The following is a 27709-nucleotide window of genomic DNA, read 5'->3' on the forward strand; positions in this document are numbered from 1 at the left end:
CTCTCTGATTCTCTTCTTGATTTTCTGCTTTTGGCAGGTCTTTTCTCGGAGTCTTTTTTTTCTGCTTATGTGTAAAGTCACCTTTTAGCAGAAGTTCTGGGTGAAAACACTGAAAAGGAGGTAGGAGGGCCCAACGGCCGCGCTTCACTCCTTTCTGCACACAAACCTGTCTCTAATATCAACGCCACCCAAAGGCTCCCAAACCCGCACAGGGAGTTGGGTCTTACTTCTATTGTTAAGGAAGACTCAGGTGTGAATTCAGCATGTGAGGCTGGGCCTGGACCACAGCCATCAGTCCTTCAAACCCACGATGGGACTTCCTGGAGGTCCCCAACACTGCATGGAGCTCAGGCCAGGAGCTTCACGTGGTCTACGCTGTGGACACGCAGAGAAAGGACATGCCACACATGGTCTGTTGTCCTGCTCTGTCCCCTCGCTACAGAAGCCAGCAGGAGAATGCCTGGACCACTGAAAAAAATGCACTTTTTCAAATCGCATAGTTTTCTAAAGGTTGTCTCTTAACTTTAGGGTATCTGGGTATAATTTTTGAACACATGGCGCTGACATTGCTCATTGCTAGCCTTGCTGGGGATCAACTATGCTGAAATAGATGGCATACCCTTAATTTCACTTGAAGTAATATGACTTATACCAGGTAGAAGTTTGCTTTGTTACAGATGTAAGGGGCAATTCTCAGGGAATGCCACATCACTTGTCTAATTCTCTGTCACCTCTCAGTCTATGCGAAATTATTTGACATCTGCAGAGAGGTGAAGAGGTTATTAGGGATAAATATCTCTTCTCCTGATTGCAGAGGATGTATATGTGCATGCTATAATGCAACTTACATTTTTATTCAGCTTACATTTCTATCGGGCTTTAATTCAGGAAGACAGATAGCTTTGAACTTTCTCATTGAGCAATGCTTAGACAACGAAAACCTTCCACTTAATGCCTTTGAACTTTGCAGGGATTTAGAGCTGCAGCCACCTTTGTGATTTAAACCATCCTCCATGGCCCTAAAGGCTTTTGGGTGATGCCTGAATTGTTGTTAAGGGTTGGCCTGAGATCGAACCCCAATGCAGTTTTTCTCTTTTCTTTGGACTTGGCTTCGGACTCAGCTAGGTTCTAGCTTTACCCAATGCCTGCCACACACTGCCGCCCATGAGATGGTTCTGTGAAGGACAAGCAGAAAGGACGTGGAGCAGAGCATGGTCTGGAGCCCTTCTTTCAAATGGATAGAGATAGACCACCCTTAACAGTCTTTCTGGGAGAGAAAACTCTTAAGAAAGAGGTTATAAAGAAATAATAAAAGGTACTCCTACCTGATCTAGACTGACTCCTTGTACTCTTAATGGTTTGTTCAATATTAGGATCCAGGCTGGATAATAATTCTAGCTTTTTTTATTTTATTTTGAGCAAGTATGGAGGAAGTGGCCTTTCGGTGGAAAACTCTAGCTACACTTTCCATTTTCTGCCTGGAAAAAAAACACTTTCCATTTCTCTGGCCTGAGAGATCCAGCAAAAGTATTAAGAAAGTGAAGAGCCAACTGTTAAATAGGGAGCAGCCTTTTTTTTTTTTTTTTTTTTTTTGATTATAGTAAGATAGAAAAACACCATCTTGATGTCAGTAAGCTAATTTGCTTAGTAAGGCGGGGGATGCTTTGCTAGGGATCGAACTAACCTCCCTCCTTCCCACCCAATCCCAGGCCCTTTGTGCAGCAGTTGCCTAGTTCAGTAAGGCAACTAGGCAGTAAGTCCTCTATCCTGCAAATCACAGAAGAGATGTGTGTGCCTGGAGTGAACTTAATCAGCTAATGATTTAACCCATATGTGAGGAAACAACCTTACCTGTGGCCATCCAGAAGTCTGCCTTTACAGCTCTAAATGTACCTTTTTGCTGCCCTTGGGAAGCTGGGAAATTAGTTTGTAGATTGGTGTTATTTTATTTTTTCAATACATATATTTGGTAACTCTTAAATTCAGAGGCAAGAGTTTACCCTTAGAGTTACTGCTTACCTTAAGACACACTGGGCAACACCGTGATTCTCACCTTAGAGAGGCAGAGTAAAGAAATGTCTGATCCTAGTCTACAGGCATTATAATAGCAAAACTCCTTTTTTTATTTCTGCCGTGCAGGATAAGGTTTTGGATAATATTCAGGCAAGAAAACAAATCTCCGTATTTAACATTAAAGTGTGTGAAAAGAAAACCTGCCAACGTCAGTACAAAGAGGCACTGGGTTAAACGGTGTATGCCTGAAATGCTTGTGATGCCAAAAGCAGATTTATAGTTCATCAAGCAGTCACCAATATTGGTAAATAGCACTGTCAGGGAACAGCACTTTCCAACCCCATTTCAATTTTCTGGTGGACTTCTGAGCCCTGCTTTGTGTTTGAGTGGTGGTGCCATCTCCTGCAGAACATCTGAGCACACCTACCATGCTTGGCATATCTGTACCTGCACACATATAGCCAAAAAGGCATACAATAATAGAGAGCTCTGGAATAGGTAAACATGTTATGGGTTCTCTTTAAATAGTTATTTGAAAAAAAACTACTGAAAGAAACTGTTATCTCACCAGCTTTTTCCAAGGCAGTTGCTCCCAGCCTGGGTGGAGATGGACAGCAAGGAAGTGTGTACGATCCTGTTCTAGCTACTTCGACTTCAAGAAGAACATGATAATACTTGTCTCCAAGCACCACTTGAGATCACTTAATTCCCTTAAATAAAACAATCTCATGAACAAATTTAAGAAGAAAATTAAATGATGTGTGACATACTGCTGAAGCAAAGATTTGGCTATTGGTCAGAAATCCGCTCATCGGGATTCAGGGCATCCCTCGTGCTGTGCAGTAGAAGTAGGAGCAAGGAGTTTAAACGTCACTCTTGGTTTAGGGGATAGGCAGGGGGCATGGGGGTGGTTTGTTTCAGTTTGTGACTAGGAAGCTGACATCCTTTTCTTACATACTGCAAATCTCCTGGTGACTGTTTCATTAAAAAAAGCAAACCCTTTTCATCAGTTTATTGGCATACAAGCCTTTTGCGTCTACCAATCCTGCTTACATGGAGCCCCATTTATTTGTGGGGAGCCAAACAAGATGTATTGTGACCTATCAGCAAAGGATAATGTTGCTGGCGTATGCAAGTACCAGGCAATACCAGGATTTCATCAAAACCTCTCCTGAAGTCTATGACCAACGGAAACATTATTGTTGACTTCATACTCAGTTCCTTCCTCTCATGAGTACAAGAACTCTGTCACCCTAGCTTGGATTTTTTTTTCTTTTAATTCTCAACAGTATAAGTCTTTTGCCTACAGGTATTTTGGTGCAGAAAGAGAAGGATCAGGACCAGATTTTTACCTTCCTTACAACAGTTTTAATCCAGAGGAACTCTAAGGATCTTCTGCCATAATAGGGATGCTTGCTCTCTGGCAGGTATATACTTCTGAGAGCAGAATATATTCCTCAAACAATTATGCCTTATCACAACACTCACTTAAAATGTTACATCGAACTGTATCATGGGGCCCTTTTAAAATCATCTCATTAATGATGATAAGGTAAGTACCATTACATGAGAGATATTTCCATACTGCTCACAGGAGTCATGATTTAATTCTATTATGAGCTGTTTCACCATTTGTGTAACCGCTTGTAGCATTTTGCTTTTTGTTTAGTAAAATATCATTGTATACAGAAAAAAACAGCCATTATTGTGCTTGCCATCACAATCTGATTAGAAAGATGCTAATAATTAAATGCTGTTCACAGTTACACTTGAAAGCTCACTGGCAGCTATTGGGATAGGTATTACAGGAAGGTAGTTGACTAACACATCTCCCACATATTCTCATGAGTCAGTCAGATATTATTCAGTTTTTGTGCAAACAGGATGGGTTTTCTTTGCCGTTACATTAGAGACTAGTTTGGCCACTGGGCTCAGCACGGTTCATGTTTTTAGGAGCCACAAGAAACGATGAGTCTGCAAGCACGCTGGGGACCAAAATGAGCCAAAACGTGTCTCTACGAGGCAGGGCACAACATGACACCAAGGACGGACTCAGTGCCCGGGTCGCACTTCTTACTAAAATGCAGAGGCAAATATGGTTTACTGCACCTGCCACCTTGCTTTCCTCTTTCTCAACTGATGTTAGATTTTTTTCTTTTCGACTTCAGACGTAATATGCAGAGAAATTATTCTTTTGCATGATAAATAAGTACAAAAAGCTATAAAATTCCAACTACAGTGAGATTTGAACCGAGTCCCTTAACCATCTGCACTTTTCCTTTCCAAATGTTCTGAGTGGAGAAAAGGGCCATCTCACAAAGTACACATTTTTAGAAACTACTTTTTTTCTAGCTATACCTCAATTATAATACAAATCACTATTTTGCTGCCTTTTCACTCTTAACACCCATGGTTTTTTTTCTTAATAGGAAACTTCATCAAGCCCCCTCCAAAGAAATAGGTTTGCAAAGTTCTTACCTTAGTCGCAAAGGAATAGAGTGTACTAAATTTTGCCTCTCAATCTACTGTTTGAGCTGAAGCTGTCACTTCTGAGTACGTGAAGATATTTTCTGAGCGTGATGTGACTAGCGATGGGCAAAAGCTCATCATAGTCTGGAAAACTGCTTAAAATGCAACATAAGCAAGTCTCTGACAATATTTTGACTCAGTGTAAACAATTCAAGCTGTATTGCTCTGGAGACACCAACACTTAATGCTGCGTAGAAGAGACTGAGAGGGTTCTGCTAAGCGGCTCTGCAGCTTCGTTCTGGAAGGAAACCAGCCTGCACAATGGCAGGAAGACACGAGCTTTGCTGCTCCTGCCAGCCAGGCTTCTAACAAGGTCTGGAGCTCCCAGCAAACATCTCCAAATAAAGCTTTGCTCTTGCAAGTGGGAAACACACTATTTTCAGATCCTGCGCTACCTTAAATCCCATTTACAGACCTGCAGGAATGGTGTGCGTGACAGCCTCGTATATCTGGTTTTATCCATGTACACACGAATGAAGCATTTCGTACAACTTGGATACTAGCGCTGCGGGCAAAAGCTCTCTCTCCTGTTAGCAACCTTGAAAGTCTGGAAAGGGAAAACAGAAGTTTGGGATTTAGCACAGTGATTAGTGTATTAGATCCTGTTAATAAAACTAAAGGAAGCAACCTGTACATAGGAGTTTATTTAGATGCCCACAAGTTTTAAATTCTTCCCCTTTATACCTCAGCCCATTGGATATCTCATCCAACTGAATTACCATTGGGTTTTACAATGTGATATACAAAATGAACTGACGTTATGATTTACAAACATCCTTTGAGTATCATATAAAACACAACTGCTTCCCCTATTATACAATCATTAGGGCAACACAAATAGAGTCAGTACATGAGGAGCAGAAAATGACAGGGCATATTAAGAAAATAAAGTTAACTTTACCACACAACTTGTAAGGTAAAACGAAACATGTTAAATAAACAAATAAATAAATAAATAAAAACAGCAATAAAATCATCTGAACCGTTGCAAGTGTTTTTTATATTGTTTTCCCCCTTATGAGAAACATGACAGTACTTTACTTAAAAGAACACTCTTTGCTTTTCACTGTATAGCCAAACTTCATTCTTGTTGATCAGGCTCACACTTCCTGCATGAAACTATGGAGTTACAAACATATACTTTTCACTGGCATCACTATACTTATTTCTGTACTCTTTTCCAGAGACTCGGTGTGTGTAAGTAAGTGAACTAAAAGCAAAGAACAGGACACTAATGAGTAGAACGAAACACAACACCATGTTAAAAAGGTGACACTTAAGCTGTAGATGCCATCACTGTAGAAATATCTTCTTACTCTAATGCTACAAACTCTCTAGCCTCATCAAAAAATGAACCAGATATACGTTGAAAGGAATCCAAAAATCTCACCTTGATAAAGGCTAGGAGTTTTAATCGATATTTTTGTCTAAACTTAGGTATTAAGCAACACTGTGTGAATGGCTAAGTTTAAAACTGAATCGTAAATGTGACAAAACATAAAAAAGAGAAAATCTGATTCTTACATGTTACTTGAGTAAGGAAAGTCATCCGGTGTTGAGAACTACTTTACATAAGTGCAAAAAGAAAATCTTGAACTCAATGTCACTATAATTAAAAGCAAAATCCTGCCTACCATATTGAAGCTATATCATTTTAAGGTTCTCTGTTTTATCACTCCACATCCCAGAGGAATTATATTCCTTTCCAACATTCGCAGTTTCTCTTGCAAAACAGACTACCGAGAAGAGCTAGCAACTCTTTCCTGAACAGTGGTGGAATGGGTTGTTGTGTTTTTTTTTTGTTTTTTTTTTTCCCCCTCCCCTCTCATTACTGGAGTCTTGGTGCTGCTCCACATGTTTGGAAAAGAAAGTGCTTTTCTGCCATTTCATTAAGCTCATGGCATTCTTTTATAAATTTTTAAGACGGACTTAGTTTGGTCACTTCCACTCTATCCAATCAAATATATCTTTGAATGTTTTAAAATGCCAGACAGCTGTGCAATATAAGTACTATGCAATTTGACTGTACATACATACATATTTTCATAAATACAACTGACAGGGACCTTGCAACTAAGTATGTGATATCATGGGGACAAAATCACAACAGGATGTCTCACCTGTAAAATCTTGATGCAAAGTAAGAAAAGCTGACCTCTCATGTTGTCAATACACAACTTAAAACAAAAATACAGCATTAGTTTACTCATGAGATAATTTAAACATATTTGCAAATGTCTCGACAGCAAAAGTGTGTCATTTACACCACTGAAAACTTTTAACAACCATTGACTCGTATGCGCTGTAAGTCACCCAGACAAGGCTAGCAAGGATGAGCATCGTGATAGGTCCCAAAGGCAACTCCCAAACATCTTCCTCATGCGGAGACTTTGGTAATTGTCTGTTGTACAAAACATCAACTCATACGTCTTCGATTCAGATGGCAACTCCGGCAGTGTTCCTCACCCACAACAGTCCACTCTCACCGCTTCAGTTATTGTGGAGACACTCCACATCCACCGAGCAGCAGACATTCCCGTTCTGCAGAGACAGACAGACACACAAGCAGGTGTCATTCATCCTGCCAGGCACACCGAGCAGCCGGGCCGCTCGTACAGACCGTATCGTTCTGCTGCATCTCCTCCACACTCCAAGCGCCCACCTGAGCCATGATCCCCACCTAGGAGGCCATCAGATGTTCCCACAGGTCTCAGCTGTAGTGGCTTTTGAGAAGGTGCCATTAAACAGCCGTCTTCAATAGCCCTGACCTTTCCTGCTCTGCATCTCTCTATAGCAGGGAGAAGTCCCATTCACCAAGACCTGTAACTAACCTCAACCACATGGGAAACAGATATTCAGGCGGGGAAGCCTCAGCAGTCCATCCCCCATGATAAAACCTAACACAATATCCATGACAAGGGGGATGGGATTTGTTTCCTCCCATGCCAGAGAAGAATAAAAGAGAATTTTGCTCAAATCTGACACACAGAGACGCTGTCAGTTTGTCTGGAATAAGACCACAGCTTGGATCCTCAATTCACAGCAAAATGCATGGTGGAAAACGCCAGATGGTTTTGGAGTTAACTCTATCATTAAGATTTATTTCTGCTACATCGAGCCATTTACAAAACTTTTTCATGCACTGAAACTATGATAACCACTAAAACCCCCAACCATGCCTGTTTTCCTTCTTCTGTTTTTTAATCCAATGCAACGGAATAAGAAAGAACTCTGAAGAATGACTGCAAAGCTAACTTCAAAAAATTAAAGCCCTGGAGCAACAGCTCCATTTCGCACTGTGAGCAGAAGGGTTGTGGAAGATGTTATATAATGCAAAACAACATGTTCATAATCCTGTCTGGTACTTTTTGTCAAATAGCAAGAGAAGAGCAGGTTTTCCTGAGAGTGATACAAAACACAGAATTTGCAATTTAACTTTCAGAGAACCTTATTCTGGCAGACTTAACATCAGTAAAAGGGATACTTTATCTGTTTTTTTGACAGGAGCTCCCAAGGCCAGAAAGCAGCTCCATTTTGAGGTATTCCTCAGAATTCACGCGTTCCCATTCGCACCATGCCCTCCGTACCTTGCACTTGCAGGTTGTACAAGGAGATCCGGCCATGGTCCATACGGAGCCACTGAGTCTGGGGACCCCGTAGCCATCCAGGCAGGTTTTGCTGATGTCGTACGTGATGTTATCGGCCTGGCAGGGGTCACTCACGCAGTGGGGGCAGCACTCCCCTTCCGAGACTGCTGTGTACTCGCAGTTCAGATTCGGGCACAGAAGAGGCCAGCAATCCACCTCTCCTTCCTATAAAAATTGACATAAAGCTCCTTGACTTAGTTTTATTCTCTTTTTTCGCCATTTATTAGCCCGCAAGAAACATCACATCTTGTTTAAGAGAAACGTTTAATTTAACCAAAACTGAAGCGGATTCAATGCCCTAAAACAGGGCCATAAACTGAATCTGTTTTGGTCAAGTGCTTAGCAGGAACAACTGTGCGAGCACTGTGATTCAAAACTGCAGACATAGCATTGTTGTAGTGCATTGCTGCCTTTTAGTCTATCTGTCCACTTAGTCACAAAATTAGCCAAAGAAATACTAACTTGTAAAACACACTGTAAATACTGTTTGATACTGTCATGGTCTTGGGATTAATGTCATTTATAAGCACAATGTTATACAGACAGCTATAAAGGGAAATAATTAATGAGGTTTATTGCTGCATTAAGTGTACCTGTGCAAGAATTAGAGCTTCTACAGTGTCTAATGTGTGCCTTCGGCATCTAAGAAATTGTCTTTATTTTGTGCTTTTTATTTTGCACGCTTGTCTAGCAATTTCAGTATTCCTTAATCTTTTTGATAAGATAATTTTTTTCCCACCACGTGACACTGCACAACTTTTTCCAGCATTAGGGGGATTGAAAGAAAAAAAAAAAAAAAGGCAGCACGTTTGTTTTCCCCCTCCAAAACGTGTTACCATACCAGGCAGCGGCACTGCTGGCAGCTGTAGGTCCAGTTGTCCCCGCTGTGGTAGAGCTTGTGCCCGCTCTGGTCGAGGCACTGGCTGGTGACCCTGGTGTCGCACTCGGGGCAGCAGAAGAGGTCGGCGCTGGGGTTCTCGCAGTCGCAGGCCGTTCTCCGGCAGAAAATCCTCCCATCCTGCGGAGAGCAAGGTTGTCCTGCCATCAGTCCCAGGCCGCCAAAGAGCACTCCAGGAAAGGCCACCACAGAGGTATCATCCAGATGGTCTTTGCGTGGTAGATTCATCTTTGGCACATCTTCATCTCAGGAAACACTACGCTTAGGAACTTAATTCCTAAGGAAACTCCTCAACTTAAATCCTAAACTTAATTCCAAAATTAAGCCCTAATAGTACCCTCTTGCATGAACAAACTTGCTGAGTGTTCTTCCCTTCCTCTGATCCATTAGCATTACAATCGTTTAGGACTATTTTAAATAGTAGTATCATTATGAAGGAAATAACTTGAATATATAAATAAGGTAAAATTATGAAGATGGTGCCTTTAACATCATAGAAGCATGGAAGGAGCAAAAAACACCCCGTGATATTAATCATTCTTTAACCTGAGTTTACCGCTGGTTCTGTTCTAGACTTGGACCTGTTGTATATTCACTTAAAACTATACAGACTCCAAACTGTCATCACCACTATATTCCTGCCCACGTTTAAAGAAGGCTTTCTATATTTCACAGGCTCTCCAAAATATGATTTTCTCCTGCTTTTGCTAAATATTTACTTAGAATATTGGATGGCATGTTTTGGTAAAGAGCATTAAACAGAATTGTTTGAGATAAACAGAAGAATTACTTTTGCATATAAAAAGAAAAGGCCATATTCCCTTTGCATCAGAGAAAAACAAATTTATTCTAATTCCAGCTAGGAAAGCTGGAGGGACTACCATGTTTGAAGTTATATGCTTCTTGTAAGGGAGCCAAAATACCAATATGCCACATGTAGACTGAAAAAATGAAAGCACGGTTAACGGTGAGGTGATTATTTGGAGTTTTGACATTCTATTTTTTTTGCCAGATTTCTTTTCTGCCAGAGACATTTTGGCAATGCTGTTATATTCTTTATTCAATAGTAGCAATGGATCTACTCTCTTTATTCTTTAATCATCTGTGCTTTATCTACCCCCTCCTTAGTTCCATGCCTTCCAAAAATCACGTTTATCCCCATAGTGCAACGACACAAAGTCTCTCAAGCTACAGCATTTACCTTGTGTTTTTGCAGCTCTATAATAGCATTGCATTTTTTAAGCTCTTCTCTATCATGAAAATGGGGAAGTGTACAGAAAACAACTTATCTTCTTTTGATGGAATAATCCTATACATCATCTCACCAGTCCTTGTCCCTCCCCAGTGTCCCCGCTGAATCGCTGCCACGCTCCTTGCAAGCATTAATGGCATGAGCACAATTTTACTCAGCAAAGGAAAACCTGACACGCAGAGGCACAATTAAGGTCCTATTACGTTTATATACCAATTATACAGTCGACTAATTAAGTTTAGGGAATTTATGTTTTGGTAAACATTGTCCTTGTTCAGACGAACGAGGATGGTCTGAAGAGCCTGTGGCTGACAAAACACCGGGATCATCCCTGGTGCTTCAGTCCTGTAACTTCTCGCGTCCTGCCCCACAAATAATCTTACCCAAAAAACTTGAGCCTTCAGCTCTATTTCCCTTGCCCCAGATTTCAAGCAAAAACTTTTTTGAAAGGGGCTCCACATGGCCCATCTGCTGCCCAGACTGCATCCACCTGACCTCTCCTCGAAAAACTGCAGGAAAAGACGAGCCAAGAAAACCCAGCATTTTAAATCTGCAGTGCTGACTTGTCTCCTATGGGAGCAAGGGATGCAAGATGGTTCCCGTGCTGGAATAAGCAGCAGGAGGGAGGATATGCTGATCCCCTGTCCTTTTGCTCAGTATAAACCAAGCAGGTTGCAGAAGAGTCAGGCAGGGACAGCGCTCACAGTGGCCTGGGGGACTGGAAGTTCTCACAATTTAGGAAATAACGTTTCAAGAGCAGATTTAAAAACAAAACAAAAAGACAAAACCAAAAATCACTGAATGAGTACTTCATGTCCCAGTCAGGATATGATGGAGAGGCACTCTCCCCGTTTTTCCTGTTTGACAGACAAGAATTTGGCTCCTGAAACAAGGGAGATGCTGGGATGAAAGAAAATGCAAATTTCTATTCACAAAGGGTAAAAACAACAGAAAGCGGAAAGCGAGGAAGATAAAAAGGAAGAGTCACAGCAACAAACAGTGCCAGGCTTATTTTAAAATATCTGTGTGCTAGTTAATCATTTTGTGCATTTTCATTTACTAATAAGTGCATTCAACATAAGACATAAGTGCAGTGAGAAATGGCAAATGAAACAATTTACAAGCAATCTAAAAGGGGAATACTAATACAATACATTCTACAAAGGCAGACCAGATGTCTTCACATATATTAAACTCTTTATTCTATTGACTAGAAATCTTTTTTGAAGCCAGCCAGTTCCCCAAGATTACAATAAAAGCTTGATAAGTATTCAGCAGAGTTGCATGATTCAGTTTCTGCAGGGAGGAGTTTTGGGGAGCTTGAGGCTACTTGTAGTGAAAAATACAGCAGCTAACAAGAATATATCCCCACTGGAGCCTAAAACAGCAGTGCACTTTGTGGAAACCATTCATCCCATAGCCTTGATTTTTCTTTTGCTACACTACAGCAGTGCAGAAACGGGGAAGCTTTCAGCTGCTTGTTACTTCCAAGCAGCCCTTCCCCTCTTCTCAAGCTTGAAGATATGAAGATGGATAATTCAACCTCTCTCTCTCTATGTCCTGGCTTTTCCATGGGCCACAGTTTTACTGATGCCATGGCTAGTGGTGTTGCTGTGACGACCATGGACAGTTTTACCACCACTATGACCGCTGGTGCAGCCAAGCTGGTGGCTCTGGCCGCTGAGGGTTGTAGTCAAAGCCTTACAGGGTTTGCTGCTTCCAGCTCTGTTTGTTATTGTGCACAGGGCAAAACAAACAAACAAACAAAAAGTCCCAGCAAATACCTAGGTTCTACAGCAGAGCCCAACCACCCCTGCCCTGGTGGTTTCGAAGGCTTTGAAGACCCTCACCTTGCAGGAGCAAACGGAGCATCTGTCGTCCCTCAGCGTCCACACCTGCCCATTGCGCTTCAGGCCGCCTTCGTGGGGACAGTCGCCTGTGCAGGATGGGCCAGATGGGCAGAGGCAATCGAAGCCCCCTGCCAGGTTCACGCAGGCAGAGTCGTTCCAGCACGTGTGGGTCTTTAAGGCACACTCATCGATATCTGCAAAACAGCCAGTTGATAACGTTTGGGACGTTGTTTTCCTTGGGACCAGTTTTCACTCTTACAATTATCACTCATCTGTCTTGGGAGGAGGACGCCTTCTTTCTGGTATCACCAGTTTTGGGCAAAGCGAAGCAAGAAAAGGATGGTTTTGCAATGAAACAAAGAAAAAAAGTAACAAAAAAGAAGAGCTGCATAACAGAGAGTTTTAGTAATTGAATTTATCTAGGAGGTTGATACAGCATTCTTTGCCTTGCAGCAGAAGCCATGAGGATTTTAAGCACACTACAGAGAAGAGGAATTTCTTCGACAAAAGAACTTTTGACTGTTCTTAATGAAAGACCTGGAAGGATGTCCAGGTAAAGATAAAGGCAAAAATTCTGGATAAAGATACCAGGTAAAAATACTTAGCTAGAGATTTTGACAATACCAATCCAGGGAAAAAACATCTGCCAGGACGCCCAAGTAGAACATCAGCAAATTTGTGGGTCTTTTTTTGTTCTGCTATACGTGAACAACGAAAACTGTAAGCAAGAGTGGGACGAAGGATGGAGAAGGGAATCCTTTAGAAGCACCTGCTGGTTTCTATCATGAAAACTTCGGAATACTATTATATGAATTTAGAAGAAGGAATCATCATGCATACCATTTAAAATGTCTTCACCGCTACAGTGAAATATACAACTACTTAATGTTACCTAAAAGGACTTTTAGTTCCTCTTCCAAAGAACAAATCTAAAACTTGATTAGAGTTTGAAAATAAAAATTATCTCCACTAATTTAGGTGCGACCAGCTGCCCTACTTCTTGGGCAAGTGCCCTAGGCTCGCTAGCCATCAAAAAGCCAGAACTTAAAAAGATCTTAAAAATGCTCTCAGGTAAGGAAAATTGCTTATGTCCCCTTGACGTCATTCAATTTAAAATTATAAGTTGAAATGAAGAATCTATAAATTAGTCCTCCTTAGCCAAGGAGGTTCCCAATGGCTCGAGAGCACAACTCAACTATTCGTCCCTCAGCCTTCCCCCCACCCGGGGGAATTTTGCTGCCTTGCCAAAGAAGTCTGGATCCCTCCAGATCCAGATTTGGATCCCTCAAATCCAGATTTGAGACTGCTCAAATCCATACTTTAGAGCTGTTTATAAGGTCTGCTGCCAGTGTCTGCACCAAGAAAAATTAAAACTTGTAGTCCGCTGTTCAACGAGTGCCAAGAGTATCACAGAAAAACCACGAAGACTGACATGAAGGGAGATGTGAATGATCTGCTACAAATTGATTTATACGCAAATAGCTACTGTAAGACACAATTTTCATTTCGATAAGCCTTAACAGGTATTTTATGTTGAAAACACACACATGAAGGCAGCGTTCACTTTGTGCTTGGAGATTTCACCAAGCATGGTCAATATTCTCTTCCCCACAATATTAAGGGCTCCTTGAAGAGCACATACATAATATGCAGTAGAATCAGAGAGCCAATTAGAAGAGCATCCTTCATGGTCCAAAAATAAAAGGATTTTACAGATGAATATAAAGCCATATTGCCTACAGAGTTCCATGTAATTGCTTTACTTACGACACAGAAATCTAATTTGGCTTCCATGTAATTTAACAGATTTATGGAAAGCCAGATGTTAGCAATTATAAAAACTAACATTATTCATATTCTCGGTAGTGCAGACCTGTTCACACTGACAAAGCCAACCTAATCTACTCCATATATCCACAACAGGAGAGCATCCTCCTTGTGCACTGCTATCCCTCGAGTTGATTTAGCACATATGAATAGGATGCCTCTCTTAGGAGCCACCCACAATGCTAAATGGGACATTAATGACAAAGGAGCCCAAAAAGCAGAAGCCAAGTAACAGAGCATGAGCACAAATTCCTAATTCCTACTCCCTTTCCTCAATTTTTCCCTTTCTTTATGCAAATGATGGTTTCTTTCTCTTTTACGGCATTTATTATTTAAATGCTTTCACCATTAATCAAATACAAAAGGCCTGGACATTGCACTTATTTCCAGCCAAACTTTTAATAGAGCTAATTTTCCTAGAACATCCCTTCGGCAGTTTTTTCTTGTCACTGATTGCAGTTCTGGCAGTCAGGAAAAGCAGCCAATGTCCCCAGGAACTTGGGGGAAAAAAAAGATGTTTTATGTTTAACGTGATTTTTGTCCTTTCACTCTTTAAAATTCAAACTAGATTTTAAAAAAGTTTTAAAGGGGAGAAGAAAGAAAGAAAGAAAGAAAAAAAAACCAGAACAACCTCCACCACCACCCTGACAAATGCCTCCTTTTTGTTAGCCCCAGTTAGCTTAACAAATGACTTCATTTAAAGGGAGATCCAAATGGAATTGCTCATGTAGACATATGACCAGCATGTAGATTGCTAAGCTCAACATGGAATAAAATACTCTTATTTACTGTGAAATTTCTCTTAACAACAGGAATCAATGTGCCCACTTAACTGTTGAAAAGTTACTCTAGCTTAAAATGTCTGAACATGTCCAAAAACAATCTTCTAATGAATACAAACATAGCACAGTAAGACTCTCATATATTGATTATTTTTATACTATTCAAATACTTTATACTATTCAAATCCTTGGCTCAATTCCAATTCTTTGCACTCCCAGAAGGTTTTGTTTGCTTTTCCACAATTCCTCTCAAAAGAGGTTGGCCTAAACAGAAACATTTAGTGATGGGTAAGACTAAACAGTACACAGGACTATCATAAAACTCACTCTTTAAATACTTTCCATCTTTGCTTCTGCAAATAAATATACAGCAACAAGAACCTGATCGTATATACTTTAAGTGCAATGCAACTAGTTACACTTTATGGATGGGAATAAGCTAGACCCATTTATTAACATGCTCTACAAGTATCTGAAGTTAAGTTGGTAGCATGGACAGATTAAAAATCAGAATCAATATGGAACAGAATAATTCCCTGCGATACAATTTCCTTTTCTAGCCTTTTTGGCTCTAATGAAAGGTAATTTGCCTCAAATGCTGCTAGAGGTCCCATGGCCATGGTGCTTGAATGGGGTAGAAGACAAGCATGACTCTACATCTCAACACAAGTTCATTAACTTGGACACACTGAAATCTTACTCCGATCCCTAGCTACTTCATTTCTTTGTTTTCCAGCTATTCAGCTTTTAATGGCATGACTTTCCTACAGCACCTTAATAAGCAGGTGCAAGTCATGCAGTGCGGTGCTCTGTAATATCATGATAAGCTGCTGCAGAAGAAAGAACTCTACTAATGTGCTCATTTTAGCTGTTATGGGACATTAAACCATTACAGTTTCACGGTATGTGAGAAATGTATGCTGGGCTCCCAAACCAATGTATGTTTAAGCTAACTAAACATTGCTTTGACAAATCATTTTTCACAGGCAACTTGTCACTGAAAAATGTGTGTGTCTTCTTTCTAATTCAAAGAAAGTGGTTTGGACTCGTCACTGAAAAGAAATCACTGAATAGATTTCTTTTTTTAGCTAGAAAATATTTTATGATACCACTTGTATATAGACATTATGGTCTCTTAAAGAACATCGTACAGTCAATTAGATACATAATACAGAATATACTACTGCTTTCTAGAAATACAGAAACGACTAAGCACAATTACTTTTAAGACATGAAATACAACTTGTTCTCAAAACACGAATCAGAATTTGCTAATGGAAAGCAAGAAGATTATTTTTATTTTGTAGGACAAAACCTACAGATACAGACCCTGCTATTTTGAGCTTCAGGAATTTCTTCGAGCAGAACAGAAGGAAGTTGTAACACAGCAGGTTCTTGGGTTGGTGTCAGGTACTCTTCCATACAGAAACCTTTCTGACTACACACTGCTCAATAATGCTAGAAACACAACTCTCAGGCCTATGGAAAGATTTTCAAGGGATAGGTCCAGCCTTCTATTCGGCAGGGAAAGGGGGCAAAATAATCAGAGAGCAAAACTCCTACTCAGATGGTTTTGAACACGGATAGAAGACTGCAGCATGCCATAAAATATATTAAATTTTCACGAAGCAATTTTAAACGCATTCAAACCTGACCCTGAAGCACTGTTGCACCCAACTTCTGTAGGAGACTGGCAAACTCACATAGAGGGTTTTATTTTTCTCACCTTCTCTCTCAGTTCCCTTTTCTCAAGCAGCTACTCTGCGCTGCAGCAAAATCCAGCTAGGCAACTTTCCTATGGCTTTATGAAAAAGCACATCCGTGTTAAGTTTCCCTGCAGATTTTAAGTTGGTTCTCAATAGAAAAAATAAAGAAATAAATAAATCAACCAACAAAGGACAGCGGCTGCTCTCTCAATTGTTTTACTTGAGAATTGCTATGGAGATGATGAAAATGAAACAGCATGGGAAGAAAATGGAATTGGGAATTTCTGCTCCAGGAGTTTGACCGACTGCATGCAAAAACTCCACTTAAAAACAGAGCAACAAAAATTAAAATGTATAATTTCATTCATTTTACTGTTTTTTTTTTGTTTGTTTTCTGTATATATGAGTGAACTTTATGAAACATTATTTACTTCTCAGAACACAACATTTTCTGGGGGTCAGCTTTTATGATCCTAAGATCATGAAAACCCCCCAAATTCAGTGTTTTTTTCCAGGTGGCAGCATTTGGCAACAGATTCCTAGTGCATTCCTAGTGCCAATATATGCCATATGCTTTCATAGAATACCCCTGGATAGCAATAATATTGGTAGATATATCAAATGACAAGTCATTGGCCTCTTGAAAGGATTTTTATTTGTTATCCTAAGGTGCAGCAAAATTATTATTAAAAAAAAAAAAAAAAAAAAAAGAATCCTGGAAACTATAGCCTACGTATTGCAATTGTCATGCAAACTTTAGGAGTAACTTTGTACAGCCATTGCCTTTTGCCTGTAAGCAGCATCTTTAATAACACATTGTAAAAGGCCAGTGCATCAAAAAAACACTGGAAATCAAATTAAATTCTCTGATTTGAGCCTGCGCGCCGCCACCATCTTATGAAGCTGAGACACTGCAAGCAATGACTCGGCTGCATTGCCACCTATGTATAATCCGAGGGTGAGGGCACTTGGCCAGCAGATACACAAATGCATCCCACAGCACTAACTGCTGCCTGGGCTTTACATCGTTTGCCAGAGCTGTCTATGCCCTCTCGCTAACTCACCATTTTTAGTTTTATTTAAGCTCTTTTTACTTATTTTCTTCGGCTGCTCATTGTTCTCTAAGATTTGTCCTTTAGAGAGGAAGGAAAGGCGCTTTCACAGCACGCTGAAGCACCAAATCCACTGCAGGTGTACACTAGGGCTCCTGCACTCAGTCTCTAAAAGACATCAGGACAAAACACTGTTGCTAAGCAGATAAATCTTCTTTAATCAGACACACAGTGAATGACTCTTGCCCTGGCTCTACATACTCCACCTTGCAAATACACTCTGTAAAGTGATGTAAATATGTGCTCAAGCAACAAAATTTTACCGAGAACGGGGGGCAATATTTAGCTGTCATTCTAATTGTTTCTTGACCTTAACTTTCTTCGTAAAAGCTACTTTTTGAAAGAAAAATCACGGTTTGTAATTTTCTTCTTGGCACAGAATAGCAGAATCGTTTCAAGAGCAGAATAGCGCAAGGCCAGCTATGCTTGGGGGGCTCTTTCGTGTTGCTTGGACTTGTGACAGAACGAGAATTTTCAGTATTGCTTTGTCCATCGCTCCTGTTGCAGTAGCTAGATACTCTAGAGCAGAATACCAAATACCTGAGAATCCCTTCAAGAATATGTGGCTTCACAGGCTATTTTATTCAACAAGTCACAGCTTTGGAAACAGTTCTTTCTTCTGCATTTTTAAATCACAATATTGTCTTGTTCTAAAGACCCTGTGATTTGTAAAGGATGAAAACGCACGTTACAAGGTATAACTGGACTTACACATTTGCTATTACAAATCTTCATTTTTATTTTAATGGTACACTCTTAGAAACAGCCCTTTCTTACTTCTGAGCATGAGAAATAGAACGCACAAGTTAAAAAAAAAAAAAAAAAAAAAAAAAAAAAGATTGTTGCAAAAGAGGCAGAGGAGGAAAAGATGTTTTTTAGAGAAAATTCACAAAACTGAGTAGCAATGAAATAACTGAAATGCTGAAGAAAGGATGCAGAAGCGTAAGAAGCCAGTGTGAACCTTGGCGGAAGTGAGATCCTTCCTGAACAGTTCTCAGCCTCTCCAATGAAATAGAAATTGCTCATCAGGCCCGAGGGAAGAAGTGAAAAGGGGTGAAACGGTGAAGCAGAGGGGAGCCACCAGGACCATCTTCCCTATGATTCTATTACTCACTGCGGCGGCCGGCAAAGGGCTCCTGGAGCACCAAGGAGCGCGGGTTTTAAGGGACTTGTCACATAAATGGCCAAGCCCAGCAAGGGTCACGCTCGGTCTATGGTGGCCTTCCCTCCGCAGCCCCGTTCCACACCGGGATGCATCCAGAACCAGCAGCGGCGCCGCGCGGCTGGGGACATCCTCGTTCGAGCCTCGAGCGACCGCTGGGGACATGCGATCTCAACGGTCACTCTGTACCACCATGCAGAAGTAATAACACATATATACACATTAAAAACGGAGCGCTCTGCTGCTCGTTGCTTACCAACACAGGACTCCCCGGCAAGAGAGTAGCTGCCATTGTCATGGAAACCGCTTCTGCACTCGCAGCGGTACCACCCTGGGAGGTTAACACAGCGTGAATGGTTGTGACACTCAATGATGCCCTCTGCACACTCATCAATATCTGCCTCAGAGAAAAACACAAGCCAGCCAGGAAATTAATTTCCTTTGACACCAAGCTTTTTTCTTTTTTTAAATATCTTCCTTTAATACATGGACCATAGTTTTCATACGGTTCCAAACAGACACCAACACGATTGACATAATAAACAACAACAATCCTACATCGTGTAGCTAGAGACCTGTAAGAAGTTTTGTTTACACTGTGATTCCCTTTAAAACATAAAGTAAGCATGCAGAATTTTTGTTTTCTGTGTGTGTTCTATCTATTCATTTATTTATTCGTTTTGGAAGAAGTTAGATGGGTGCAAAGCACGGCACAACACCTCAACTCACAAGGCAATTTCAGCAATATTTCTGCTTTCCAGACTGTGTATCCCAAGGCATCTCAGAAAGACAGACTATTTTCTTCAGGACTTCTGCTTATAGTGCTCACCGGTGGCACGCTGCAGCTACCTGGCACTTGGTAAGTTCAGAGAATTAACAAAACATTAATCAATCTTTCCTTTGCAACTCACTTTTTCATGCCATTTATAATATCAAAATAAGTAACGCGCAATAGTGCGTAGCAAAGAGTCGAAGCAGTCCATGTTTTGGGGCAATTTATCTGGAAAAAAGAGGTAAATCTGCAGCCGCGCCAAGGTAGAGCAGGTTGAACACCCTGCTGAGTATTAATGAACGCACTGTTTTTATACAAGAGATTTAAAAAATTCCTTAACAATGTTAATAGAGACCTTATAATAGCGAGTAACCTTGGTTAATCACGGCTGGCACCTGGCTGATTCTCCCCTTTGAGCGTTTTTCCATCATGTTTTGCTGAATTGTAATTAAAATTAGCAAATTAATTATGTTAGCCTTGCGGTAATTTAAGAAGCTATTACATTTCCATTCCTCTGCTTAGCTCAAGCTATATTTTTATCTTGGACAGTATTCAGCCCTGCTATCAGTTCCATATAAATTAAAAATGAATCTCAAATTGACCACAAATATCAGGTGTCTTCACCCACCAGGAACTCTTCTTTACCACCATCATGTTTAAAATATGAGTCAACTTGTGCACGCTGAACACACAAAATTGGTGAAATCGGGTTATCACCGTTTAGATCTGCCAGCATCGAGCTTCTAATTTTTCAGGCTTAAATCCTGGTGCTGAGATCGAGTTAAGGCTATCAAGCAAACACAGAGCAGGTTTTTCATCTTAATTTATAAAATACCTGCACCCATACGGCTTCATTGGCTCTAATGGACTCATGTTCATGTATGTTGAAGTTCATTTGAATGATGCATTCCTTACAACGACTCCTTTGATTACATCTTAAAAGCTACAGAAAAGCTCCATTTTTCCCTCATTTAAGTAACAATACCTATTCTAGTGAAAATACAGCTGAGAAACCTAAACCAAAGACTTTTTCTCAGTTTTGGGCTCACACTCCCTCAAGAACAAAGTCATCTATGTAACAGGGTTACAGCCACTATTTATTTCTAGCTTTATTCGCTTCCATCTAACAATAAAGTCAAATTGTTTACGCTTTAAAATCTGTCACTGCTGCCACCTTTTCCTGTACTTTATATTTTGCCGGAGCTAATTTGTGCATTAAAACACTGCACAAATCTAGCCGTCCATCGCTGACGAGCGCTGCTTGCAGACTCAGACACTTTCAGTTCATTACACCAAATGGAACTTAGGACCACGACCTTTTCACGTGTTGTGGCTCACGGAACAAGTTTAATCCTATTTGGGAAGCAAACGACTTTGCTATCACAGGTCAGCTGCCCACGGCTCCTGCTCATCTTCCCCAGCATTGATGCCCAGAGCACTTGGGCTTGAAGACCCCTTACTTGGGTGATGGGGGACAGAGAGGAAGGGGCAGGTGGCCCTTTCCCGGCTTCTCTGTTCACCTGAGCATTATTTTTAGCATGTAAACACATATCTAAAGGTTTAGGAAAATATTAGGGTTTTAAAAATGCAAAATTATAGTAGCTAATAGTAGCTTTCTATACCACAACTAGATGCAAGTATATATTCTATATATGCAAGATCTTATACTGCAATGATACTTAGTCCATCTAATGGATCTTCTCCATCTCATTGTTTGATGGCTTTGGAAAACCCTTTCTCCAAGGAATATTTCTGTGGAAGATGCTGCTATGTTTAACAACCACAACAGGGAATTAGAATCCATTCACTGTTCTGGATTTTTGCTTTTCCATTGTTAGGTCCTTGCACTTATACTTAAAACTTACCTTCGGATAGAGGCCTTTTTATCAGCGTAAGGCTTGAGGTTGTGCCATAGAACTTGAATTATATATGAACTGCATTTAGGTGCCACGAGAGTGTGTGCACACGCTGGTACTCACCTCAAAAAGATAAGCTAAGGTGAAGTGAAACCTCTGACTTCAGAGCAAAAACCATCCTCAAGTTTTAATCACCCCTTAAAATTAACTTAATTTTTCCCATAACCTTAATTTTTCTCTCTAGCTTTGGGCTAGAGATCTGTACTATCCTTGAATGAGTGCAATACTTTTTCTTCCTGACTAACTGATCATGTGATATTGCTGTTCTCACCCCTTGTGAAATCATTTTTCCAGTGTGCTGTGTGCTTTTCCCCTCACTCACTCATTTAACTGTCATTAGTACAGAATTGTTAATAGAGCTTCGTAATAATGGGCCTCGCAGAAGCTCAAAAATGGCAATTTTTGCATGGCAGAATAAAGGCACCAATTGGTTTTCAATAGCTCTTTCACGATGCTAATCCTGTCCTTTAAGGACAGGTCTGTAATTTCTACTTTTACCAGCCCAGCTTCCTGCATTATTCATAAAGGTATTTATACAGACAAGATAAATAGGATAATTTACCTCCAAAATAAAACACAAAGGTGTTTCACTCAATGGGGGAAAAAAAAAAGTGAAATTAAAATAATTCAATCTTTTCTAAGGCTTCATCATATTTAAGTCAACGTGTGACAATACTGAAAGAAAAACTATTCAATGTCATGTAATAGCTAGCAATCTGCAGTTTCCATGAGACAGAAGAGCTTTTATAATAAAAGTGTCTGTTCATCAGACTCCTACAGTATGTTTCTTCTGCAAAAAAAAAAAATATATATATATATATATATATAATATATATATATATGGTCTTATCTTTAGCCCTTCGTAGATCACGAGACCAATAAGCAGGAAAGGTGTGTGCTAACATGAAACCTCACGCAAGTCTCTGGCTTCCCAAAATAAAATTGCACCCTGTCAGTTAACCCCCTTGGCTCCACCGCAAGGGCTTTTCTCACCACAAAACCAGGTTGTTTTCATGCTGTTTCCCTTCGGCTCTCGCACAAGCACTGCCTTCCCAGGACAGAGATCGCAGGGAAGGAGTCTCCGTGCCACCGAGCGCTCACTCAACGGCTTCAAATAAACCCTCCAAGCAAAGACAACTGCTATGGACGAGCAGGGACCAAAAAAAAAGAGAAAAAAAAAAAAAGGCTCACTCTCTCAAAGAAATCTCCCAAACATCTACTTTTATGCTGAATTACCTTGCTATAAATCTTCTCTGATGCAAGCATAGTGGACAAAGTGATAAAGTGTTTTACATAAACCTCTATAAATGCTGAATTTCATTCTTTATTATTAACTCTTAGACCAGCTTTGAAATTTCCCTATAGTTATCAAGAAGAGGCTGCATCTATTTTTAAATGTGTACAATACAATGCACTGGCCACCCCTAAAGGCTGCTAGCTTTTCTCTGGTCAAACCAGGAAATTCTAGGGTATTTAGCTATTAAACAAATGCTAACTTTGAAAAACAAAGATAACTGTCTAATTTCAGGACATTTGCACGGTGACTCATGGCTGTTACTTGAACTCCTGTGATCAGGTAAAAATTGAGACCACAGAGACATCAAAAATCAGAAAGGAGAGAAAAAAACACTCTGCAAACCCTGACTGTAGATATTTTTAATAAGCAGTTTGTGGTCGTATAGCTTTAAATGTCTCAAGTGACAAAGACATCACTTATCTCTGATGGAGGCCAGGAGAGGACCTTGAAAGAGTCATTCAGGAATCTTTGCCTTGACACACTTTGCCTCTCTTAATTAACTTCATTTTACCTCATTTAGGAGAGTACGAGCAAGTGGCAATCAGTACCAAACAGCACCTTCCTACCTCCTGAGCAGCCGTGCCTGCTTCCAAAGAAGGATTTTAATTGCATTACACTTATATTAGCCTTTGCAGCTCCTTCTCGGGCAGGAATTTAGTTTTTGCTTAAATAAACCGGACCGGCTGAGGTCCGTTTTACCACGTTGGGGACACAGCAGGAAACTCTTAAAACTACTATTTGTTGAGATAGGGAATATAGCTCATAATCATGAGCAATCAAGCCCAAGCAAGAGTTTAATGGCCCTAAGCAGCTTTCAGGGATGAAGGGTGTGCCCGCCACTTGTTGTAATTAAAGCACATCAGCACTGCGCTTTGTTGGGCCATTCGGGATCAGTGTTAGCGAGATTTTTTTAATCATCTGAAACACGAAACTTTTCAAATGATGAGTTTTAGCACGGAAGAATGGAATTAAATGAGTATCGCAACCACCCAGGCTAGTGGTCCCAGCAATTTTTAAGATTAATTCTTGTAATAGATAGCATTTAATTTGCTGAAATTCGTTTTTAATAAACATTGAGGGCCGATGTCTTTATCAGTTTAGTGCATGGCTCTCTCCCGCCCATATATTAGTCTATTTGTATGCTAAATATGCAGCGTGCTTGGAGCCTGTGCCCGAAAGGTCCCGAAGCATCCAAATAAATGTCAGTTCCCAGCGCCGCAGCTGAAGCAGAGTTTTTGATTCTCATATATAACGACTGCCAGACAGCTCCACGGAAAGCGTGGCAGGAATATATGAGGCCGGGTGAAGAACTAGCTCATATTTAGTGTTGCACTGGCGCTTCCCGCTGCAAACAGGATTTTAATTAGCACTCTGCAAGCCAGGAACAAGCCGCCCGGCTTCACAGCCCACGGGTTGCTGGATCCCCGAGCAAGCTGTTCAAGGCGACGGGATACGGGCTGCAAATTGGTTCGTCGCAGCCGCCTGAGGCCAAGCTGCTCCCTCGCAAAACAGGGCGCTGACAAACTGTTTTCTCTCCCCGCTGCACTGGCTGCTCGCGATACAGCGTGTTGCACACTGGAATTGTCCAAATGATGCTCGTTCTGCATGTAAAGCTTCCCTGATGAGCCCTAGCAGCCTTGCCCGGTGCTAAGCGCCTGCTTGAGTCTTTAGGCAGGACACATAAGCAGCAGATCACTCCAGGCAGGGCTTGAAATGCTAAAGTTCAGTGTCACAGAGGCCCAGAAAGAGCCTGTTATCTTATCTAACACACCTGGCGAGGGGAGGAACACTCCCTTAGCCTGGGTTCTTCGGCCATTTGCTTCATCTACTTCTAAAACGACTCTCATGATGAGTCCTCCTCCACTTGGCTGGTGGGATTACACCGCAACACCCAACAACCGGCCACAGCCAGAAGCTCCCGTGATTCATCTGAGTCCTTCCATAAGCAAATAGAGGTGCAGACAAAATGACTCTTGTCAACACAATTTCACTGCTAGTAGGAGGCGGCTGCTGATGAAAAATGATAAAAAGCCTCTTTTCTCCACTGGGGTTAGGGGGGCGAGGGGTTAGGGGGGCGAGTGCCTGCCGTTCTCCTAAAACCCCCACGCGTGGCCCTGTGCCAAAGGGCACGAGAAGCAAAACCAAATTGCTGGTTTAGATTATAAGAGCATGCACATCTGAGAGCACTCCAGAGCTTAATAATAATGGGAAATATTCTCAGTTTTTTCTTTCTTTTTTTTTTTTTTTTTTTTAAAAAAAAAAGAATTTTGCAATGATTACTAGCTTCAGAAAAGCATTTCCATTCACACAGCAACAGACCCTCCCAAAGAAGCAAATCCCCAAGCAAGGGGTATAATAGAAGAGCTCTTGACATCACAAGCAGGATAAGGTAGAGCTCTTAACGAGGGAGCAAAATGGCTCAGGAAGTGCCAAGGGATACAGCGTGGATGATTAAAATGTGTAATTTGGGGAAGCGCAAGAGCAGAGTGTCACAAGGAGGGGGAGGTTTGTGGTGGGGCTCCCAGGCTTCACACGCAGCTGGTCTCACCCAAGGGAAGGTCTCCGAACCCCGGGAATGTTCATATTGCTTCTGGCACCAGGGTGGATGCACAGAGACACTCTGAGGTCCAGGAGAACGAAATATACGGAGGCCTGTTTAAGAAGAAAGGGCAAAACTCTTGCACCATGTAACCTATTTTGGGTTCAAAACACAAGGATTTTTGCTCTGCTTGAACTTTCACCAATTCCACTACCATCCCCGGTGCCATTAACCTTGCCCAAGTTCCTAGTTCCACTGCTCCTGGTGCACAACCACGAAAGCAGTCGAAATTCTCATGCATGATCCACAAGCATATTAAAAGCACTTAAAAAGATGTCTTTTTTTTGTTGACAAGTCAGGAAGATTGACATGGGCTTTCCTGGTCAACTTGGACAACAGTGAACTTTGCTAGACTAATCAAACAGAGCCAATGTGTCATAAGAAATCAGGTAAATTCGGCACTTCAGGCAAGCTAAAAAAAAATGCCCCTGTGGAAAATTGAAAATTTGTGGGTTTCACTAGGAAAACCACTTGTGAAAATCTTAAAACTTTTCTTCAGATGATCTTTTCCATTTTTATGAAGTACTTAATATAACTAGAGACAATAAAGCATCTCTGAAAGCTCAGGGCTGTCTCTGGCAAATTCTTCCAGGTTAAAAAAAAAAAAAAAAAGCTCAACAAATATTCAGGGTTAAAATTGAAATCATTATTGTTTCCCCCCCCCCTTTTTTTTTTTTTAAATACAGCAATGGCTATCTCCAAATAAATAAAAAGAGACTACTTCTTGAGCTTTAAATGCGCACTTTGAAAGCACACACTCTCCCTCATTTTTTAATTACAGATTGAATTTTTAACTTCCCTAAACCATTAGTTACAGACTTTGATCAGACCCCGGTTTTCCCAGCCTGAGTGCTGCTTCAGACATCAATAATTCCAATTAAACCAAGTCTGAGATATGACTACACCATTTCTCTAAGCAATTAAAAATGTGCAACTGAAGTAAGTGGAAAATCCTGAAAGAAAGGCCAAGGGACTCATCAAATGTTAATAACAACAATAATAAATACATTGTGCTTACAGACCATCTTTCATCCAGTGATCTCAAAACATTTCCTACGCGTTATGTAACACTGCAACACTTGGTGAGGAAAGTAAAAAGGCGACACAACTACTTGATTATCTAAAATGCTTTTGATGATTCAGGATGGAGATACAGCCGTACTCCCCCAAAACCCCATTTATCCAGATGAGTTCTCTGCCCCCTGTTTCACTGAATTAGCTAAGTTTTATTGCAACTAAGTTGAACATTATTGCTTATAACATAACAGACCTCCCAGAGTTAGGAGATTCTCTCAACAGTTGATTTTATTATATGGACACCACAATAAAATCTACTAATTTTAAGTTAGTAAATTGAGGTTTAAAAGCAACCGCTACCTGGTACTTAATACTAGTGCTGTCATCACCTCCTTGTTTCCTTTTGATGAATCATTTCACTTCTCCGCGTTTGTTTCCTTAGATGCAAGAGATTTTTGATACTTCAGTAGTTCTTCAGGATGTACCTCAGCTAGCACGTAGAATAATGGATGAACTCACTATTATTATACTACCGGGTGGGTGTTTATCTATAGCTATATATCTATACTTTACTACTGTGCAGATTGGCTTAACCATCTGATACTGGCAGGTCCACACTTTCCTTTGGGAGGCGGGGAAAAAAAAAGTTTAGACCAAAATGGCCTTATGTGGTCACCTTCTGTTTACATTAAAAAAAAAAAAAAAAAAAAAAAAAAAGGTCTTCTAGTTTTAAAATAATTTCTAAAGGGCTGAGGTCCAACAGGTGGCAACCAACTTGCTGCTCATCCTGCACAATTCAAGCAAGCTACAGGGGGCCTTAGAGCATCCACTGTTCATGCCAAAGGCAGAGAAAACCCCTCAGGCCAAACCTAGTTGGACTAGTCACCTTCCTGCTTGCATATGCCAGTGATCACTCACCCCTCATTTGAATTCTCCTTTTTTAGCAAGATCCCTGCAACGTTTTCTTTTCTTTCCAACAGTGGTACTCAAAGAATATAGCCCTGTTTAAAACTAAATTTCTCTCTTTCTGAGGTGGGACGAGAATCTTCCCAGATGCTTTAATATCTTTCATATTTTATAACCTTTCTCATCAAAGTTTAAATTTTTATCCTCATTAATATTCGTGTAAATCAAAAGTACCTTTTGATTTGGTAGTTGGTAGAATTATACCAAAGAGGTAGCGAGATAAGAATTGGGTTTCCTGTGAAGAACTGAATATTTATGTGTTTGTTTTTCAGGTTAGCTGGGACTCTTAATTTATAGATCATACATTTTTTTCAGCATTTGCTTCCTCCTGAACTACTAAAAAATTTTGATGGTAGATGGAGAA

General features: G+C 40.7%; 1 protein-coding gene across 1 annotated transcript in view; it reads right to left on the bottom strand.

Moving 5' to 3' along the window:
• Positions 1-6365: 6365 nt before the first annotated feature.
• The window catches only part of LOC104572452 (protein kinase C-binding protein NELL1), a gene marked incomplete at its 5' end in the record, with an annotated part of 206787 nt that continues 185443 nt past the window's right edge, over positions 6366-27709 (bottom strand). Inside the window, 5 exons of the mRNA XM_088534207.1 lie at positions 6366-7083; positions 8130-8354; positions 9031-9207; positions 12190-12383; positions 19035-19109. Of these exons, the coding sequence (XP_088390333.1) occupies positions 7033-7083; positions 8130-8354; positions 9031-9207; positions 12190-12383; positions 19035-19109 (722 nt within the window). The remainder of the gene's footprint in view (positions 7084-8129; positions 8355-9030; positions 9208-12189; positions 12384-19034; positions 19110-27709) is intronic.

Source organism: Tinamus guttatus, unplaced genomic scaffold, assembly GCF_059628265.1.
Source record: "Tinamus guttatus ecotype Peru unplaced genomic scaffold, ASM5962826v1 Tinamus_guttatus_pri_ptg000546l, whole genome shotgun sequence".
NCBI classification, from domain to species: Eukaryota; Metazoa; Chordata; class Aves; order Tinamiformes; family Tinamidae; genus Tinamus; species Tinamus guttatus.